This window comes from Drosophila navojoa, chromosome 2, assembly GCF_054131105.1.
Source record: "Drosophila navojoa isolate 15081-1374.11 chromosome 2, UAZ_NAV_1.0, whole genome shotgun sequence".
NCBI lineage: Eukaryota > Metazoa > Arthropoda > Insecta > Diptera > Drosophilidae > Drosophila > Drosophila navojoa.
The window spans coordinates 16,630,267-16,650,861 of NC_142890.1; the positions used below are offsets into that span (position 1 = coordinate 16,630,267).

General features: G+C 36.7%; 6 protein-coding genes across 9 annotated transcripts; 1 reads left to right on the plus strand and 5 right to left on the minus strand.

The window, feature by feature from the left end:
• The first annotated feature begins 874 nt into the window (after nt 1–874).
• LOC108660223 (uncharacterized) lies at nt 875–1,772 on the plus strand. The gene has a single exon (XM_018113556.2). It carries the CDS (start codon nt 1,120–1,122, stop codon nt 1,765–1,767), a length of 648 nt encoding a protein of 215 aa, XP_017969045.2. The 5' UTR covers nt 875–1,119; the 3' UTR covers nt 1,768–1,772.
• A 127-nt stretch (nt 1,773–1,899) lies between these two features.
• On the minus strand, nt 1,900–2,995 carry LOC108660232 (protein takeout). The gene is given in 4 exon segments (XM_018113564.3): nt 1,900–2,217; nt 2,280–2,672; nt 2,674–2,761; nt 2,831–2,995. Coding segments are annotated over 4 exon segments (759 nt in total). The 5' UTR covers nt 2,901–2,995; the 3' UTR covers nt 1,900–2,009.
• Nucleotides 2,996–3,130: 135 nt separating this feature from the next.
• LOC108660229 (protein takeout) lies at nt 3,131–4,414 on the minus strand. Its single transcript, XM_018113562.2, has 3 exons — nt 4,208–4,414; nt 3,637–4,120; nt 3,131–3,429 (listed from the first exon to the last, which is right to left on the minus strand). Exons 1-3 carry the CDS (start codon nt 4,272–4,274, stop codon nt 3,207–3,209), a joined length of 774 nt encoding a protein of 257 aa, XP_017969051.1. The 5' UTR covers nt 4,275–4,414; the 3' UTR covers nt 3,131–3,206.
• Nucleotides 4,415–4,683: 269 nt separating this feature from the next.
• On the minus strand, nt 4,684–5,790 carry LOC108660230 (protein takeout). The gene is made up of 3 exons (XM_018113563.3): nt 5,521–5,790; nt 4,957–5,443; nt 4,684–4,902 (listed from the first exon to the last, which is right to left on the minus strand). Exons 1-3 carry the CDS (start codon nt 5,585–5,587, stop codon nt 4,686–4,688), a joined length of 771 nt encoding a protein of 256 aa, XP_017969052.1. The 5' UTR covers nt 5,588–5,790; the 3' UTR covers nt 4,684–4,685.
• Nucleotides 5,791–6,717: 927 nt separating this feature from the next.
• Mvl (solute carrier family member malvolio) lies at nt 6,718–16,629 on the minus strand. Of its 4 annotated transcripts, none has more exons than XM_030384426.2 (12): nt 16,438–16,628; nt 13,073–13,310; nt 12,669–12,853; nt 12,436–12,600; nt 12,234–12,372; nt 11,074–11,229; nt 10,852–11,010; nt 10,348–10,793; nt 10,156–10,271; nt 9,994–10,085; nt 9,725–9,795; nt 6,718–7,412 (listed from the first exon to the last, which is right to left on the minus strand). In XM_030384426.2, the coding sequence occupies exons 2-12, from the start codon at nt 13,307–13,309 to the stop codon at nt 7,358–7,360; spliced, it is 1,821 nt and encodes a 606-aa protein (XP_030240286.1). In that variant the 5' UTR covers nt 13,310; nt 16,438–16,628; the 3' UTR covers nt 6,718–7,357. The 4 variants fall into 4 exon arrangements, with proteins under 4 accessions (XP_030240286.1, XP_030240285.1, XP_030240287.1 ...); XM_030384425.2 differs by lacking the exon at nt 6,718–7,412 and adding an exon at nt 7,837–8,156 and having other exon boundaries at nt 16,438–16,629; XM_030384427.2 differs by lacking the exon at nt 6,718–7,412 and adding an exon at nt 8,359–8,505.
• Nucleotides 16,630–18,101: 1,472 nt separating this feature from the next.
• On the minus strand, nt 18,102–20,341 carry Cortactin (cortactin). The gene is made up of 5 exons (XM_018112635.3): nt 20,161–20,341; nt 19,857–20,036; nt 19,492–19,784; nt 19,326–19,436; nt 18,102–19,274 (listed from the first exon to the last, which is right to left on the minus strand). The coding sequence occupies exons 2-5, from the start codon at nt 20,018–20,020 to the stop codon at nt 18,196–18,198; spliced, it is 1,647 nt and encodes a 548-aa protein (XP_017968124.1). The 5' UTR covers nt 20,021–20,036; nt 20,161–20,341; the 3' UTR covers nt 18,102–18,195.
• Between the last annotated feature and the right edge of the window lie 254 nt (nt 20,342–20,595).

The following is a 20,595-nucleotide window of genomic DNA, read 5'->3' on the forward strand; positions in this document are numbered from 1 at the left end:
CAACCTTTAGATGACAGTCATTACATAAATGAAGAGATATTGTATTTTAAATAATATTTGTATAAATTATTTAAATCAATATGAAATATCAGTTATATTTTTTTTTATTATTTTTAATAATATTAAATATTTTGCAACACAAACCTCAACGTAAATAAAGAGCCCTGCCATTTTAGCTTTCCCCTGCGATATATGTATGTAGGTAAGCGAGCCATAATATATCGATCGAGCTCTTGCAATGTGCGCAATCGAAATGCAATATATCGATGATTTACTTAGTTTGCCATGCAATTATACGTTCGCGTCTCCGTGACACACAAATATGACGAGACACAATTTAATAGCTTCACACACAAACACGTTCAGACGCCTTATATAATCTAATCATATTTCTCTTTATTTATTAGCTTCTTAAATACTGACATTATTTATGAATAAATCCATTTGCGCCTGATTAGAACAGCGTGTCGGTTGTAATTGGCTAAGTTGTTAGGTTTGTTGCATGCCACAGTGTCGGCAAGCCGTCAGAAACAAAGCCACAACATGCCTAGAATATGAATTCGCAATGAACTCGAAAATTCGCAGCAGTCACGCCAAAATCTGTTGCATATGTGCAACAAATGGGGAGTGCTTGGTGTACGCCCCACTCTGCCAAATTTCCCCTACATATTTCAAGTTTATAGCACATTTGAGGCGCAAGCGTCAAAGTGCTATAAACAAACGAAAACAAATAACTGTTGCGCCTGTTGCGCAGCAATGTTGCTAAGCCAACCGTAGCAACACTGCTGAGACGCAAACAAGCAACAGTTTCTTGCATGACTTCCGTACACAAAAACTTTTGCTATTTCTATTTCTATTTTTTTATGACAACAGTTTCTTGCATGACTTCCGTACACAAAAACTTTTGCTATTTCTATTTCTATTTTTTTATGACAACTACGACTATTGATTGACCTAGGCCTAGGCCTAGGTGCAGCGACGGTTCATTCAACCTGCCTGGTTGCTAGGAAAACCAGTTGCTCGCTCGTAATAAATATTAAAGCCAAATTATAGCCGGCTAACCGCAAAGCGGTTGCAAAGCCGCTCATTGAAGCTGAAAGGTAATTTACATTTATAAATATGACTTTGCCCATGTCTAGCCCAACACTTTTGCACTTCTGCACAATGCTGCAGTTGGGATTGCTGCTGCTGAGTGCCGCATCGGCAATTGTTGTCGAGCGCAACATGTTTGCCTACTACAAGGTGCCTTTGCGGCTGCTCGACCTGGCCAAGCCTCATGCAAACGACTCCTCCACTGCCGGCCTCTACTATGTGCTACAGTGTCCGCCCAAGCTGGACGACGTCATACCCAAGCCCAGAGACATGCAGACCTGCCAAGTGGTGGACCACTACAGAGATAAGACCCGGAATTCGAGATACAAGTCCAAACGTCTTCGGCCTGCTCGCACTTACCTCATGCCACTGCCACCGACAACCGTTAAACGTATGCGCTGGGGCTGGCGCCAGCGTCGCAGCAAACGCCACAACCAGGACATATCACCAGCCCTGGATCAGGCCACTCCACTTCAATATCTTGGCCAGCCGCATAGCCGCCAAAAGCTGCTTAAACTGGCTGCGGATCATCGGAAATTTAAGCGAGGCAACAGCTCCAAGGGCTACCAGCACATGTACCATCGCGACGAGATCTACAACGATCACATATTCTACGATGAGCTCCAACTAGATGGCCAGTTCCACAATCTGGGTAAAGCTAAAATTCAAAACTAGCTGGCAACACCTATGTACATTCATTCATTCATTTGAATAAATATTCCAAACAAAAGTCAACTTTATTCCATAATTATAAATTAAATTCTATTGATAAGTTATTTCCTAAAACTATTTTCAAACACAACCCATCATACAAGAAAGAAGAAACTCATTTCATTAAGCTAACAAATTCAAGTAAAGCAACAAACCAATATACTCTCTTTCTCATATATACATAGTACATATATTGCATTATGCAATTAATATTCGTCTGGCAGAAACAAATCGTCGTAGGCGACATTATCGAAGACCTTTTTCAGTATTGACGTAATGCATAGTTCAAAGGTTTTGAGCATACTTGGCTCAAGCTCCTGCCAAAACTCAAGCCAATTTTCATTGATAATATTATTCATTATAATTGTCATATCCGTATTTTCAATATATAATGAGTCCAGAGAAATTATCCATCTATAAAACAGAAACAGCACAATATGCATATTGTGTGATATTTTATTATTATATTTTCTTACCGCTGCAGGTCGACTTTGGGCCTCAGTTCATAGATGCGCAAGTATCGCTTGTTGCTGCGAAATTCCTGTATAGCTTTTATCCATATTTCCAAGCGAAAATTGAGAAATTCAGAGCGGAAACTTCCCGTTGCATTTGCCACAAATAGCAAAATACGAGACTGCATATTATATGTGCCATCATGGATGAGCCTTGGTATATACGCCTTGATTATCATACTGCTATGGCTGGGATCCTTATTGAAGCCCTGGACATGGGTTATGGTTGCGTTGTTGAAGCCCTTATTAGTTAAGTTTTTTAAGTAAAATGATAACCAAACTGCAGCACCATTGGGCCGATTCAAAATCGAGATATCCTCCAGCTGTGTCACATTCAACGGAGGCAAACCAATCCGATATTCCATTCGGATAGCGTCTAATCAAATCGTTCATGGTATGGATAACGCATTGGGAGTCCCCAAAGTGACATTTCTTGATATCATCGGCTGTATATACAAATATCTATAGTTTCTCTAATTATACACAACAATGGCTGCAAAAAGTTGATTACTCACGCAGCTCGATCTCCGATGAAGTTTTACATAGCATTAACAATATGACAACCAATAAGGAAAATTTATGCATCCCCAATTCGATTACGTTTTGATTAGCTATGAATACTATTTAAAAATATAGCTATATATGTAGATATATATTTTTTTACCTATTACATTTGTTCACAATCACGACACGATTTCACTTAGAACCTGCTTTAGCCAATGCTCGATTGTAAATAAAGTCAAGAGTTTAGCTAGAGTTAAGTTTATAGTCAACTATCTGGAAAACCGGATTGCCAGTTAAATGCATGTATATAATTTAAATGAACTATAGATATATATTTCCTGTTACATTAATTAACGCGTTCACAGTTGATATAAATATGAGCTTAGCTTAATTGCTTGATTCAGTCTCATTATCCTTGAGGAACATGTCGTCGTAGGATATTTTCTCAAATGTATCTGTAATCATGCTCGTAAATACACCGCTAAAAATGTTCAGAAATGCTGGCTCCAATTCATTCCAAAATTCCAACCAGTTCGCGTTAAGCAGCTCATTGATTGCAATTGTTAAATCCATGTTCTCGGGGAATAAATTATCCAACCACACAATCCAGCTGTCAAATTGATTTTGATCATATAGTGTTTGGACTATGTAAATACATATAATATGTACGAGGGTAGTTTGAAAACTTTTCAGACTAACAAGAATATATTGTATTTTTTATATAAAAAGGAGTCCAATTTCTAAATATGTTTCTAACTTCATGTCAATCAGATTCAGATCACCCTTGTATGTATATAAATAATTTTTGAAAACTCACCGACTGATATTGACAACTGGCACCAGTTCATAGATTTTCAAATAGCGCTTATTATTCCGATATTCCGGTATGACTTTTAGCTTCAATATGAATCGTAGATTCTGAAAATCCGATGTTGAGCTACCTGTCGCATTGAGGGCAACCATCCAAACTCGTCCTTTAGCCACATAGTTACCCTTATGAATAAGACTTGGAATCTGTCCGTGTATTTCCATTATGGTGGCTGTTGGATCTTTACCGAAACCTCTAATACGCTTTACTGTCGTATTCTCAAAGCCATAATTTGCTTGATTGAATAGCTTGAATTGGAACCAAGCACCACCTATTTGGGCATTATTCCAAACATTCGAATCCTCAATGCCCACAACATCGATGGGCCTCATACCGATTGCAGATAATCCTCGTGAATACTGTCGTATCACAGCATTCATTGATCCAACAATACATTTCGAATCGCCAAAACGGCATTTCTTTATATTGCTTGCTATGCGAATTTATGTAAAGAATAAAAAACACTATAGCAAAAAGAGATTTGTTTATGTGGCAACACAATTGTATTTTGTCTACCCACGTAATGTTTGACAGTTTATTGCGATCAACAGATGGAGTCCGATCACAATAGGAAATGTTTTACGCATACTTGAAATATATATAATTTATATAAATAGAAAAAGTCCTATGTTTGTCAGAGAATAATCCAACTGTATTTGACTCAGCGTTTAAGTATTGAATAAAAGCGAATGACTTTTCAGCAGAACATTTATAAGCTCAGCAAATGGAAACGTAATTATCATAGTTTTATAGACCGGTTTATTGTCAGAAATGAATAAAATAAAGGAATTAAACTAAGTTCCGTACATCAATTCCAGTTTTCATATAATTAGTGGAGAGTATGCAATGTTGGGTTTCGAAATGTCATTTGATACTAAATGCGAGAACTTAACCTATACGAATATATACATACATATGTATGTATGGTATATACTACTACTTTCAATCCATTTATCGTTTATATTTGGTATAGCTGAGTAATCAAACGATGTAAAGTTTCAATTCACATTTTCATTATTAGGTAGAAACATATCATCGTATGACACATTATAAAATATATCTTCGATCATACTTAAAAATACACCCGTGAATACTTCCAATATTGGCTTTTCTAGTTCATTCCAAAACTCCACCCAATTCGCATTGAAAATTCTATTCATGGCAATGGTCAGGTCTGTATTTTCTGGAAAAAAGTTCTCCAGCCATTGTATCCAGCTGCAATGTTGTGACAATGTATCATCATATTTCAAATATTTGGAATTAACTTACCGATCCACATATACATTGGGCACCAGTTGATAGATCTTCAGAAATCGCTTACCATTACGATATTCTGTTTGCACTTTCAATGTGAAATCGAAACGAAAATTTAGGAATTCCGATTCAGAATCGCCAGTTGAATTGATTTGCACCATCCAAAGCAATCGGCCCATGGCTTTATATATGCCTTTATATATTAGTCTGGGTATTTGTCCTTTAATTATTATTTTTGACGATGTGGGATCCTCGTCGAAGCCTTTAACGTCAGTTATAGTTGTATTCTCAAATCCGTAATTGATCTGATTGAGCAGTTGGAAAAAATACCAAAGTACACCCTCTGGCCGATCATTGATGAGCACCGTATCCTTCACATGGACCACATCCAATGGCTTCAAGCCAACCGAGGGTATTCCCTTTGGAAAATTACGTATCAGCGCATTTGCAGTATCCCGAATACAGGTGGTATTTCCAAAGCGGCACTTCTTGATATGCTGAGCTAAGAGTTAGAAATACAGTTCACCATTCTACACCTCAGTCAAACAGGTAATTCAATTATACTTTTTAGCTACGCACGTAATATTGAGCACTCCGAGCTAAGAGTCAGCTGCAGCCCGATCAATACTATCAAAAGTTTCCGCATCTTAGACAAATTCAAATACTTGCATCGTTCGGGACAGTCGGCGCTTAAGTAAATCACAGTAAGTTATTTTTTAATTTTTAGTCTAATAGAAGTATATATCGATTAACATAACCTGTTCTGTGTAACTCACCACATGAAAGTAATTGAACCGGCTCTAGTACCTACTACTAGAGTCTGTTTATATTTTGTCTAGAGCAGGTCGGTGAGCTTTGCTACTGAACAGCTTCTGGTTAGCTTATACAGCTGATCGAAATGCTAGGAGATCGTAATAGATAATAATACTTAATTTGTGCGCATCTAGAGCAACTATTATTCCCTATTATCAATATTATTTATGTATTCAAGAGCTTGTCTTGTGTCATAAATCGTTTTACGCCTTTCCGATCAAATAATAGACAACGCCTCTATAGCGAATTACCCCACTTGTACGTATGTCGTAAGCTATAATGAAGTTATTTATTATTCTGTCTGTCACCTACACCGTAATTAATATTTGACTATCAAGTTGGTCATTAGCTACAAAGGTATATCATTTAGCTTCCGTTTGCATTTCATCCATTTAAATGTCAATTACATCTAATTAAGACTTGATGACAAGACAGTGATGCGTCTAAAACGAAATAAATGGATATATACATATATCCCAGAATATACAAAACTGGTGCATGTAGCCTTATATATATCTTATTTATCATTATAACTTTATCAAAATTATATATACACACATACATAACCATATTGTATCAATTTACGAAGAAGATGCATGCAACATTATCGTTATCATGATCATTAACTCCATGACCATCAGACCGCCCTAGAAAATAATGTTGTTTAGGTATATTTCCATTTTGCTGGACTTTCCTGTTTAAGACAAAAATATCATTTTATATTTAATCTTATAAATAAAATAATAATATTTTTATTTTAAGTGATTTACACAACAATAGAAAACAATTTGATGGCAAATATGAAACGTGCCTTAAAACGGTATTGACAAATTTTGAAGTAGTGTCCTACCCAATGATGACATATATTAAATTGCGATTTAATAAATAACTAGATCATAAATTACAAATAGTTGTTCAATAAAAGCACACGACAAGAAATATTTTTTGAAAAAATTTAGGAAATAATTTCGGAAAGGACCCGTTAATATTAACATATATATTGTTTAAAATTGTTTACGGTTTCTCAGTTCACAGCCTTATAAGTAATATATAAATATAGTTTAAAATTTATATATAAATGTGTATGTATGTATGTATGTGTGTGTGTGTGTGTGTGTTCATATTATATAATAATTATTATCAATTACCGTACAGGGAACTTAAGTCTACTTTGAATGCCACACGTTTATCTTTTATCGAGGCATTTTACAGTTATGTGTTTATGTATGTATGTGGGTTTGCTAAGAAAATCTGCATTGGATTTTTTGGTATACTGCGTACATCATATTGAAATAATTATGCTATGAAATCGTATTACACTAATTCCCAAGATTTCGGCTTTCAAGCGAACAGCGCGCAGAGCGTGACCCGATTTCTGATATGATGAACTAGGTGCTGGGATAGGGTCTGTGGATAGGCTGCGCTGTTTGCGACGGGATGGTTTATAGTTATTATCGGGGCAGACCTGAGCCGAATGCTAGCTAATGACTACATGACCATTACTGGCATTATCCACATTGCTGCTGTGGCAATTCAGCTCATTGTTATTGCTGCTAAAACAAACCTCCTCGCTGCCATCGGAATCAGTGCAGAACAGTAATGGCTACGCATCCTCACCGTCCATGATATCAGCATCTGTGTCGGGATTGGTCGAAATTCTGCAAATGGAAGATATTATGAGTTTGGATGAATGACTACATAACTGTAGCTGTGCTTGTGTGTGTGTGTGTGTGTATATATATATATACATGTCTAAATGATTAAGAGACACTTGAGACCTATGGGAAGGGGCACAGCTTGTGCTGACACTGATCCGATTCGAACCCTTTAAAGAACAGCAAAGTCAATTAGAAACTACATAAGTCCACATTCAAACAGAGCCAGATGCTATTTACACAAACAATGTTTTACTATTGCTATCTACAACAATTTGTTAGTAAGACTTTAGGAATACAACATCACATATAAGAAGGGAGCTACATACGAGATATAGAGACAGAATTATTAAGAGTTAAGAGACTTGAGGTTTTCAAATAAAAATACAACTCAGAAGGAACCATGCATATATCCCAGCAGAGATAACTTTATTGTGGGAGCGAGCCAGGGTCAAAAGGTTTTAAGATCATTTTTATTATTTCTTAGCTATTTACAAATAAGGCTATTTACAAAATAAAGCTACGTTATTTGATTTCTTATAAACAATTACGTCTACAGAACTACCAATAATTATTCAATTATAATTAACATCACTTTGATATACATAGGCGAACATTATAAACGAAATAATATCTTTATTATACAAAATTAAAACTTTAATAGCCATAAAAAACTAAGAGGCGACATTTCTGTGCAAATTATGGAAAGAGTTTATGGAGATTCCATTATCGTTCAGCGTCAGCTCGCTGCATAGAGGATGCCGTCCACATATGGTTGTGTTGCGTTCGGTTGTTTTTGTTGGTTCGATGAGGCACCCATTAGTATAAATGGATTAACAGATTCGGCACGTACAGCAGCGAATTTCCAGATTTAAATAAACAATTGAAAACCGCATTGAATTTTCGGTTTAAAAAAAAATTGTTTTTCGTTTTTTTCTGTTTGTTTTCTTTTTTTTAATATGCGTCAAAATGTCGAAATTCTAATTAATATTGGTTGCCATGTTAATGTGGTCCCAAACAATGTTCTCTTACTTTATTTGCACATTTTGCAGTTTTTTGGCTTGTTTATTATTATTTTGTGCTTGCCAATCGCAAACTTTTTAGAACAATTTTGTACCAATGCCAAGAAAATCATTTGCCGATTTTCAACAAAATTTATAGATCAGTCAATCCAATAGTTTATTTTTATTTTCGTACATTTTTTGCAGAGTGTCGAGTGGCGAGCGGTATAAGAGTAGTAGGGCATGTGCATGTGTGTGTATTTATATTTAGTATAAGACACAGAGAACGGTGTTGGAAAACAAATGGTGGTAGTCACGCACACACATATAATAAAAGAGAATTTTATGATACATAAATAACGGGTAAATAATATTAGCAACACAAGTTTCGATGCTCGAGGCTTTATTGTGTTAAGTTAGCCACGCCCTCTCGATATATGCAAGGGATGAGAGTTATACCAAAATGTCAATTATGAATTTTAAATCAATGTACGGTTAGTCCAGGCTTTGCTGCTCTTCGTTCCATTCCAACTTAAAAAATAGCTTATGTCTAGGATATACACATAAATCAAAAGGCGATAAATACTTTTTCCCATAAATTGCTATTAAATGCATACTTTATTTGTTCAAACTAAGCGCGCTAGCTTATATTATTAGCCCTGATAATACCGATTGTGCGAGCGTTGTGTGGGCACATTATCAACAACTTTAGACTTACCAGAACTTATAAATAAAATTGTATTTAAGATATGAAACGATTGGCTAGTGTCAAACAGCTGAACAGTGCATTTTAAATTCTTGTTGGTGAATTGTTAGTGCTGTAAAGCGTGTGATGTTAGTGTTAATATCACAAAAGTGGAGGACATCCTAAAGTTATTTACTGAACCATAGCCAATAGAATGCATAATGCATTATTGAGCTACTTTTTCCGAAACTGTATCGAGAGGTTTGTCAGTAGGGTTAGTTTTATCGCCTACAACTAAGGCAACATCACTGCGAATAATTAAAAGAATAAGAGCATAGGCATATGTTTTCAATTAAGTGTTAGTCAATAGTTACAAGTATTACGAAGAGAGAAACAGAAGATACAGAAGAAACAGAAAGAAAAAAGAAAACAGAATGGACCAAAAGAATTATCAAAAGAAATCAGTTGACAGCTTTTAGAGTGCTGGGAAAGTATAAAATACCAATTGATATTAGGATAGTACAGACCATAGATAAATTTGTAGATTAGTTACCCATATGGAGGCGTAGGCAGTGAATGTGTAGGCGTATGTATTTGAGCAATTAGTGAGATATTATGTGCGAACATACCTGGCATACGTAGAGTTGGCGTTCTTTATCGAAAAACTATTCTGGCTTGGTAACACCCAACGCTGCACCCACTGTGAAAGGAAAAACATCAGGTTAGATGAAGCTGTCTTCAGCATATGACATCTAAAGCTCTATTAGGTGGTTACCAATAGTCACGTAAATTGATAAAATTCAACATGATAACTACAATTTATGACTGACTGGCTAAACAGTTAATGCTTTTTGTCACGACTATTGATAAGGTATTGCTGATTTTTTCAGTAACTTACCCGACTGTTCATCAGCCACTTGTTGCCCATGCACGCGGCCATATGTATCACAAGGTATATAACAAAAACTATGTATAGAATAGCAAATATGCCTACAAAAGAAAAGAGAGCAAAGTTAATTAATCAAGTCAATTCCGAATAGTTAATATTTGGGCTACTCACAGACTACTGCCAGTGTGCCGCCTACAATTTCAAGCGATTCCACTTGCACCACAACAAAGTAAAGATTGACTCCAATAACCACAATGGTTAATAAAATGGCAACGATTTTGTTGCCGCTGCAGAGCAAGAAAACAGTTTTCATTATCTTTCAAATATCGCTTACTAGTTCATAATTCTCATTTCGTCACTTACATTCCATTCACAAATTCACCCATGATGGCTGCACAAGATGTAAACGCGATGGTGGGAATCGCTGCAAATGGCAATTGAAGCGACATCACCGCATTAAGTATATCATTCATATTGGTCAGATCTTCCATTTTGCTGAACATGGCCAGGCAGAAGGTGGGTATAATGGCAATGCAGCGCGTGACCAGCACGCGACACCAGCGGGGCCACTGCAGATTGAGGAAGCCCTCCATGGAGAACTGGCCGGCATATGTGCCTGTCATGGTGGAGCTCTGGCCAGCAGCCAAAATACCCACGCCCCATATGTACATTGCGGCGGCCCCAAATGTGCAGCCCAGAAACAGACCGCCTTTGTACAAATCGGCATTGATGATGTCCGTGAGATTGTGGTTGTCCGTGAACGATAGCTTGGCATCCTCATACATCGATTTGTTGGTGCACACGTCCAGCTAAAAAGAGATGAGAGTTAGCAACAGCTTAGATATTGGTATTCAATAAGTCACTTACCACATCCCGATTGGTCTTGCCATACATGCCGTGCGCAAAGACGGCGACAACAAAGAGATTAATGATAAAGGACACGAACAGCGCTATGGAGGCCTCAATAAAGAAATAGAAATTTGCTTCGCTCACTTTCTTTGGCTGGCGGCGATCAATGTCACGTGACTGTAATTCAATTGTAGTTGTGATATTATTTAGGGATTCATTTGGCTTTTAACCCAACTCTACCTTGACCAACGCAGAGTGCAGATAGAGATTGTGCGGCATAATAACGGCACCAACCACGCCCACTGCCTGTAGCAACACATCCGAGTTGCAATCAGAACACCACGGCACGAACATTCCCTCCAACACAGCGCCCTGATTGGGTGCTGACACAATGTACTACAAGTATAAACAAAAATATATTTGGCAATCAATAATAAAAAAAATACAAGTCCCATAACAGAGTGTTAAAAGTTCAATAAGGAAAGAGAATGGAGCGCCTTGAACCCGAGAAGATATTGCTAGACTATATTACTAAAACCAAACTGAATCGATTAAAATAATGAGCAGTCAGTGCTTATAAATCAAATTTACGACGGGGTTGGGAATCTAATATAGTATGATAAATATACTTTCAAATGAAAATAAAAATGAGCACAAGTGTAAAAAATTGAAATGCAACGTTATTAATCATCAAACTAATATATAACAAAAATGCCAAGAGTCAAATAAAACAAATGCAAATCTCTGAACAGAAATGGAAATCCCCTGGTAAATGCTTTTTGCAAATGACTTTCAGATAAGCTCCGAGGGTATAATCCCCAACTTATTATTTCCGTCATTTTCATACACAGCTATAAGAAAATATTTAGTAGTAGCTTAAAAAGTCTAGTAGTTCTCTTAAACCATTTATCTAATCATTAAAAGGCAAGACATAAAATAAAACACTGCATTCAGTACAAGCAGAGATAGTCTCTGAACAGATATAAAAAAAAAATGTTCACACATTATCAAGCAACGGAACGAAATGGCAAATATGCTAAAACAGGAATTGAAAAGAGAATGGAAGACCTCAACGGCCGTAATTGAAAGATATGAACGTAAAGTACGCCCCTGACAGACGTGCCTGACAATTGACGGTTGCAATTTGCGACATAGAAATAGAAAACAAAAATAAATAAAGTAAATAAAAATCATTAAAATACATTTGTAGAATATGGGTAAAATAAACTGCTTTTGTTATTTACGACTCGAGCGTTTTCTATACCTACAATTCGTACTTATTTGCATGCCTGACAGTTAACTAATTTGGGAGTTACTGCAGTGGGGGAACTTTTTCAGATTGAATCATTTTGGAAACTTGAATTATGTATTTATGTATGTTTTGTAGGAGTACTGCTTACCTCATAGCCAAATGTGATGGCCATGACAGTGATCAAGAAACCAAATAGGAACTCCAGTTTACGCAAACCGTACTTATCCAGAAATAGGAACGTAAATGTGTCGACAATGGTGATGAGTACGCCACCCCATAAAGGTACACTACAATTGAAATTACAAAATCGATATATCATTCGTCATTTGATAAAGTCTAGATAAACGTACACTTTATTGGACAGCAAATATATGGCAATGGCTGTGCCTATGACCTCTTGCATGTCCGAGCCAATAATGGCAATCTCTATCATTATCCAGAGTATCCAACGTGGTAAGCGTTTGTATTGTCTGTAGCACATCTCCGCCAAATGCAGACCAGTGACAACGCCCAGCCTAGTAACGTACAAGAATTATATATTTTATATACCTAATATATAATGAAAATTATCCAACACCCTTACCTTGCGGCCAAGCGTTGCATGAGCAGACCCAGAACTGTGGCCCATAATAACACCCAGAGTATTTTATATTTGGCTGCGGCGCCCGATTGTAAATCAGATTCAATATTGCCCGGATCTAGATACGCAATGGACATGAGAAAACCGGGACCGGTGAAGGCCCACAGCTTGCGAAAACTGAAACCGATCTGTGTGTGCAAATAAAACATATTAATATCACCATAATAATAGTTCGACTAAAACATACCCTATAACCGAACACTATACATCGTCTATAAAAAATATATACTATAAAATTTAACTTTATCTCTTACAAAATCGATATACAGATATTCGATATTTATCGGTTACGAAATATTACATTTGGATACAGTGTACTTAAAAGAAAATTCTTTCTTTTTACTCACATTTGTGCGATCATCGTCGGGTATGAGCACCTTTTCATCGCTGAAGTAGGCCTGCTTCGAGGCCTTCAGATATGTATTCTCATTCAGTATCTGCTGATGCAGCTGCGTACTGTTTGCCGCTGCGGCACTTGCAGCGCTTCCATGGCTGCCACGCGCACCCGAACTTGTGGACTGTTCATCACCAGCGGACCCACCGCCTGGCTCTATTTTATTGTGATAGCCCTCGTTTGAAGACATGCTGCAACAGTATTGAGAAAGCATAAAATATTTAAATTGATTATTTACTGTATGTATTTAATTTATTTAACACTTGTGCGTGACAAGTTCAATTAGTGGCCCTGATCAAGCAGAAAATTACAAAATGCGTCCAGATAAATTATAGTCTTGTGTATTTGTTTATATTTCAGCACGTGACGCTTCGCAGATTGCTTTGCAATTTGAGTACTCAAATAGATAATATTTGTATACAAGTTTTTTTCTAGCATAAGTAAATAAAAGAGTTGTCTGAAATTAACATTGCTTTCATATAATTCGCACATACTAATTTTATTGTGCAATTGCCCTCTGTAATTCGCCATTATATTATCAAAATCTGAACAACAAATAGAAAATTAACGAATGCCATAATTTTGTCATTATCTGCATTTGAAACATATGCGACACAAATAGAATGAGATGGCGGAAAAAAGTAATGACCAAAGAAAAAAAAAGTTGGATCTGCTGAACAGCGTCGACTTGGCAATACCCTCTGTTCTATCTGGGAACGCCAAAAAAACTTACATTAAATATATTTCTGTTGATTGCTAAGATATACCATACGAATCAGACGGTGGACTAACTGATATAGATAAGACTATATTAAATGAATTCATCTACATTACATAGCTTTATGTGCATGGAATGATCTTTCACTGTAGCAAAGCTTCACTGTACGTAGACATAAGGAAACTAAAAGTAATTTGCGTCTGTTCCGCCTCAATTAGATTATTGAAGTTTTTAAATGTTGATTGATAAGAATTTTGAGTAAACACTCAAGCACAATCAGTAAATAAATTCGAGAATTGTTTTTATTGCTAGAATTAATAACGAAATTGTATACGAATAAGAGAATAAAGAAATAAAAGAAATTCGCGAAACTCTGTTTTAGGGTCTTTTTGGCCATTATTCCAGCTGTGTTCGCCGATAACACGAAAAATCTTTATATCAACAACAACAAAAGGAAAACATACCAACACGACTATAGTTACCTGTTGCACAGGTTGCACAGGTGAATAACCTGCTAAAAAAACATATATGTTACATACTCTTTAAACATCGTTGTTGTTGTTGTTGTTTTTTTTTTTTTCAACTTAAAAGGTTTGTGCATACGTTTTATCGCTGATTTTTGCGGCTTTAAAGCAAACGCACAGACATTTTATAGCCGAGCTCAGCACATCTTGAACATATGTGTATATATGTATAAATGTATATCAATATGTACATAGGTGCTGCGGGCAGCTATGGAGCTAGTTGGAAACACGAGGTGTTGTCTGGTTCACCTTGACAAAACGTTGCGCCGCTGTTACGGCTGCTGCTGCCTTCCACATCGCTTCATCGAATCGTTGAATTGTCTAATTATGTTTGGCGCCAATTAAAGACCTCGGCTGTTCACTCAATTGAGTAAAAGATTTTCATTTTATGGTGAATTGTGACAATTCTATCCGTTAAGTTTAGTGGAACACATATGTTTTCTCCGTCTATATACAACATTGTTTATACAGTTGGCGAAACTGATATGAATGCGAGTTATCATATCAACTTCGGTTCATAAATACCGATAAGTGTATCAACAAACTTGAACCTATGCATAATCGCTACTTGTAAATTAACTAACAAGCTACAAACAATTTGTGACATAAATATTATCACACATACTCTTTTACTATAGTATTGCAACATGTTTAGGTATAATACCATAATTTCTATTTTTGTATATTTTATATAAGAATGTATATATTTTTGTTACCATTTTTTGTGTTTGCTAAATTATTACTTTGGTGTTTATATATTTTATGTATAAGTATGTGTATGTATGAACTGCAATTAAATAAACAATATTAATCTAAAAGTAAGAGAATTATTAGCAATAAAACCTGCACGCAAATTAAATTGTTATTTATTTAATTTTTTTTTTATTTTTTTTGTAGTCATATTTAATTATTGATTGACAATTTCCTGCACCTGAGAACAATAGCAGTTAAATAGCTGAATTAAATCATTTTTAAATTCACATATGCATTCGAATACTATAATGATTGCGTTCATTTTATACACTTGGGAATTTGTCCTATTGTTAAGGTATGATATTCCAGATTAGAGCAATACTTATCAACATAATAAATTATTAAACAGCTCCAAACAGCCGAGGGCCTGGTACCTGCTACGCAGCCACAACACAGACTGAATACGATATCAGTTAACGCACCTTAAATACCCTCTACGAGATGCCATCACTCAAAAAAAGCTAAGCCTTTCTTTACTTGAGACTACACTGTGTGGGTGAAAATAACTATTGCACGGGTATTGAAGCTAGAGCTCTGTCCTAATTGAACTTCCACTCTCTTCACTCCGTGTAATATCTGTTTTTTTTTCTTCTGAATACTAGTTAGCCGGTGTATGGCTGTTCTTTTTTTTTTTTCAAGTACTTTTTGAAGTGAGGCACATCAAACCACAATGTATAAGTAACAAAATTAAATAAATAAATAAAACACAAAATAAAAACAATCACAAAAGTCATTAGATATAAACAAGTAACAAGTAGCAAACGGGAGATTCTTAAATTATCTCTAACATGATGTGCGAAACACAAAAAATAATTAGGAAACAATGTACTTAAGCAACACATACTTGCGACAGTTCGATGATTGGTAGGCGGCAGAAAAAATTGTACTATTGACAACTTTACAGCGTCGTTTTAGACTATTTGTAATAGTAAATAAATGCAGTTGCTAATTTAACACAGAATCGCAAAGTAAACAAAATAGCAGTTTAATTCTCAGCAATAATAGACGATTGTACGTTATTCTCTTTGTGTGTTGGAACCAATTACAAGTTCGGTGACGTTGACCATTTGCTGTTCAGCTCAGCTTGTGGAACGATTTGCCAGCGTCAAAACTTGAGTAGCGTCTGCCACTCGACAATTGTTAATTTCGCGAGAGTTATATTCAATCAATCGTACGCGCAACATACACAACGCGTTTCATTGTTTGTTTTTATTATATTTCTGATATATTATTTTTGTTTTCTTTTAATTTCTGTTGAGCAATATTGCCATTGTTGATTCTTCTTTCACGCACCCAACTGCTTTCTTTTTCATTCGCACTTACGGTTAGGCTATTTACACTAAAAATATCAGCTGTTCACACGTAGAACAAAATCGACTCAACCAGCGATATATGCTATCAATAAATATATCGATACATCGATTTTTGTAGTCCAAGTGAGCAGCTGCGTGTATTGACCGCCGTGAGCTCCGTCGTCGTCGCTTGACGTCGATTGACTGACTGCCGAAGTAAACCATTGCCTCTTTATATATATGCATATGTAAAAAGTATGCATACATAGTTACTGAGCGCAATTTCGCCAAAGAGACTGATTACGTACGTTCATATGTATGTGTGAGAGAGCAAGTCCATCGCGTCCGATAGGGGATTTCAGATTCGTTACTTTCTTAACGCTTCTCTGGGAAGGACTCACACAGACAATCTGCATTTGGCATTACATGTGTACATTGTACTTATCTATGTATATTTACAATGTTTTACAAGATCCTATGCGAATCGTGTGATTGCTTGGAAGTGTTTACTGATAGCGGTATATTTGTAACGGAATACTTGCTGGAACACTAAGCGGGCTTAACAATACATGTTGCTTGTCTCTCTCCAAGTCTATATTTAAGTGTACGTGCATATGTATGTAAATTATATCTGAGCTGCCTGGAATCGTTTTGACAGACAATTCATATTGATAATAGGAACGTTGTTTGATACACGCACTTGTTATCTAATCCCCCCTCAACATCTACTAGGCAACAATTATTTACACTGACAGTTTGATCAGATCCATATCAATACCAATAATAATTTAGTATATCAAAGCTCAATTTCAATTATATATAATCGTGAATATGTCAGAGATATACCTGCTATATAAATATATGTATGCATATAGTCTATATGTTTGTAGAATGTAAAAGAATCCCATTTAATTCAGTCACTTGCTTCTTTGTCCAGATATGTATGATTCACTCTCTGCACAACTGATGAAAGTCAAATCATGCCGCTATACAAATGAATGAAATATGTATATACATATAAATACATACATACATATATACAGTATATGCGGAAAACTGAACAAAGTGTTGACTCCCATATCATATTAAATAAAGTCCTACTTTGTGATAGCTTTGAAATAAATAAATATGTGATACGCATTTAAAAGTCTGCTATTAATTAAACAAGTTTGAAATCATTTATATTTTTTTTATAGTTACTAATAAACTTTATTATGCTTTTTTATCAATAAAACAGACTTTTTCTTGTCTAACATTCTTAATGAAAACATTTATAAACTTTATACAAGTGAGCATACTTTTGACACATTTACTTAAACATTTCAGACACATTCCAAAACACACAATTACATTTATTTCAAAATTTGAACAAATTAAAAAAACTGTTTTTGCTAGTAGTATAAAAAGACTATAAATAATTATGGTTTTAGCATATTTTTTCAAAAATACGCACAAAAATACAGAAGAATGTATATAAACATGTTAAACATTTTTAAAAATCGATAATGAATGATGATAAAAATATATGTATAAATATATATATATATTTATATATATAATGGAATTTATATTGCATGTGACATGAGAGAGCGTTGCAGAAACCCGAAAAGTTACAATAATTAGTTAATTCAATCAACCTCTCTAAGTTGCATGTGGAAACATCAGCTTTTATATTGTAAATGATGACTCTCAGTATTTAGATTCAACCTGGTTTCTTCGCTGCATTAAATAGTTATTGTATAATTTGATTTTGTTCTTGAAAATAATTTCATATGGAAGTATTTGCTGATTAGGAGCTTGGATTAATAACTTGCACATAGTTGGCAGGAAAGAGGCCATAACGGTTCTTGCATAGGCCACGCCACCAGCCATCATCGATCTTCTCAATGTGCGTAACCACATCGTCGGGATCGAAGGATATCTCGTCATCATCAGCTGCCTGATAATCATATAATGCAATTGCATGTATGCCAGTGTCCTCCAAATAGTCCGCCAAGTTATCAGAGTTTGCATAGATGGCCTCCTCCGAAGTGCCATTAGCTGCAGCTGCTGAGGCTGCTGCTGGTATTGGCGATTGAGCAGCTGGCAATGGGGACACAGATTTCAGTTCTGCCTGGTTTTGATAAAGCGGCTCCTGCTCCAGCTCCGCTTGCGGCTCTGGCTGGGATTGCACCTGTACTGGCGGCTGCGAGTGGGGCTCGGGTGTCTGCTCCACAGCTGCGACGTGAGCTGGCGATTGGGGCTCGCTTGATGGTGGCGTGGCTACAGTCTCTATCTCAATTTGAGGCACTACATCTGGTGGTGGTGCCGAATCTTTCGGCTCGGCTGCAGCCGGAACCTCTTTAACAACAGCAGCTATCGGAGCTGCCGACTGCTTTGCTTCCTCCACGGCCGCAGGCTCCTTAGGTATGATAATTGGTTCTTTTCGCGCCGGCGGCGTATCAGCTACCGGCGACTGCATTTGATTGAATGCGCTGATGGCATTGCCAATACCTCCGGAACGTCCCGTCTGTATAGCTGTGCGACTGCCCTTGACCGGCGGAGCACGTGCCTCCTCGGCAGATGGTAGTGGCGTGTTCTCCACAACCGTTCGCTTAGCTGCCTCCTCGCGATCTCGTTTGTCCTTAGCTTCACGCAAACGCTTCTGCTCCTCGGCACGTTTTCGTGACTCCTCCTCAGAGTTTTTGGCCAAGTTTTCGAATTTGGCACGTAAGTTTGAGGGTTTCGCGCCCTCAATAATGGGCTTGACCTTATGATCCACTTGGCTTCCATGCTTTTGTGGGGCCTCAATATGATCCCAACCGACGGCAGACTTGTCCTTACGATCCTCCTGTACACCGAATTTGCCACCAAAGCCCTTAGAGTAGTCTAAAATGGATCAAAGTCAGTAAGTTCTAACATAAATTGACATAAACTTACCCTTCTGCGACTCATGCTTCTCCACCTTTTCGATATGATCCCAGCCCAATGCCGATTTATCCTTACGATCCTCCTGCACGCCAAACTTTCCTCCAAAGCCCTTAGAGTAATCTGCAAAAAGTTCATAGTTATAATATATGGCATATAGTTAGTTCTAAGAATGTACCCTTTTGGGATTCGTGTTTTTCCACTTTTTCGATATGATCCCAACCCACGGCAGATTTGTCCACGCGATTCGTTTGCACGCCGTATTTACCACCGAAGCCTTCGCTGTAATCCACCTGCGACGCGTGCTTGTCTACTTTGCCCTGATAATCATGGCCTACCGCCGACTTGTCCATGCGATCCTTCTCAACGCCAAATTTACCACCGTATCCATAGCCAGCATTTTGATCCTTTAGCAATTGTTTCTTCTTGTTCAAATCCGACTTCTCCGTCTCCTCGCGCAGCTTGTTCATGCTGTTGAGTTTCGTTTTAATGTTAATATCAAGATTTTTTAATGGTGTAGCGACCTAAATATAAATGACTCACTCAATGGCGCCGCCTCCGTCGCGTCCGCTACCATCAATTGTTTTGGAGCCCCATCTCTGCTCTTGCTCGCTGACATCGTTGACAAAATCAGGATCCGTTTCCCAGTCATCGTCTTCGGCGGTACTAGTTGCCTGTATTTGATGGCCGGCAGTTGCTTTCCACATACTGGCTGCTTCTTATCTACATTCGACGTTGGCACCAAAGATAAAAACAATGACGGGTTTTTTCTTCGAACAATAATTATAGTGTAGGGAGGGGCTGGTTCTGTGGAATGTGAATGGCAGACTTTCTACATGTAACTTACATGTGTTAAATATATCAAAAGAGTTATACAGCAGGTAGCTAATTTTTAAACAATTCTAAATTGAAAAAACTAAAACTTTAAACAATTAATTTAAATGCAATGCACAAAACGAAAGAGCTATTGTTAATGAACCGGCTGACTAATCGAACTTCAGAAATCGATTCCTTTTCGCTCATGTAAACTACATCGCCCATCGCAAAATCAGTGTTGAACAGCGATATCATACAAATTGCGCGGTAACGGTTTAAATGAGCAAGAATAAAATATTCTAACAATATTCGTTTTGCAGTACACAACACATTTTTAAAACATAGTTTTCATCTTTAACTGATAAGAATATCACATTTTTAAAACATACTCTTTATCTTAACTGATAAGATCATTATCAGCTACTGTCAGCTTCCACTCTTATGAATCACGCTTTGCTGTTTGACG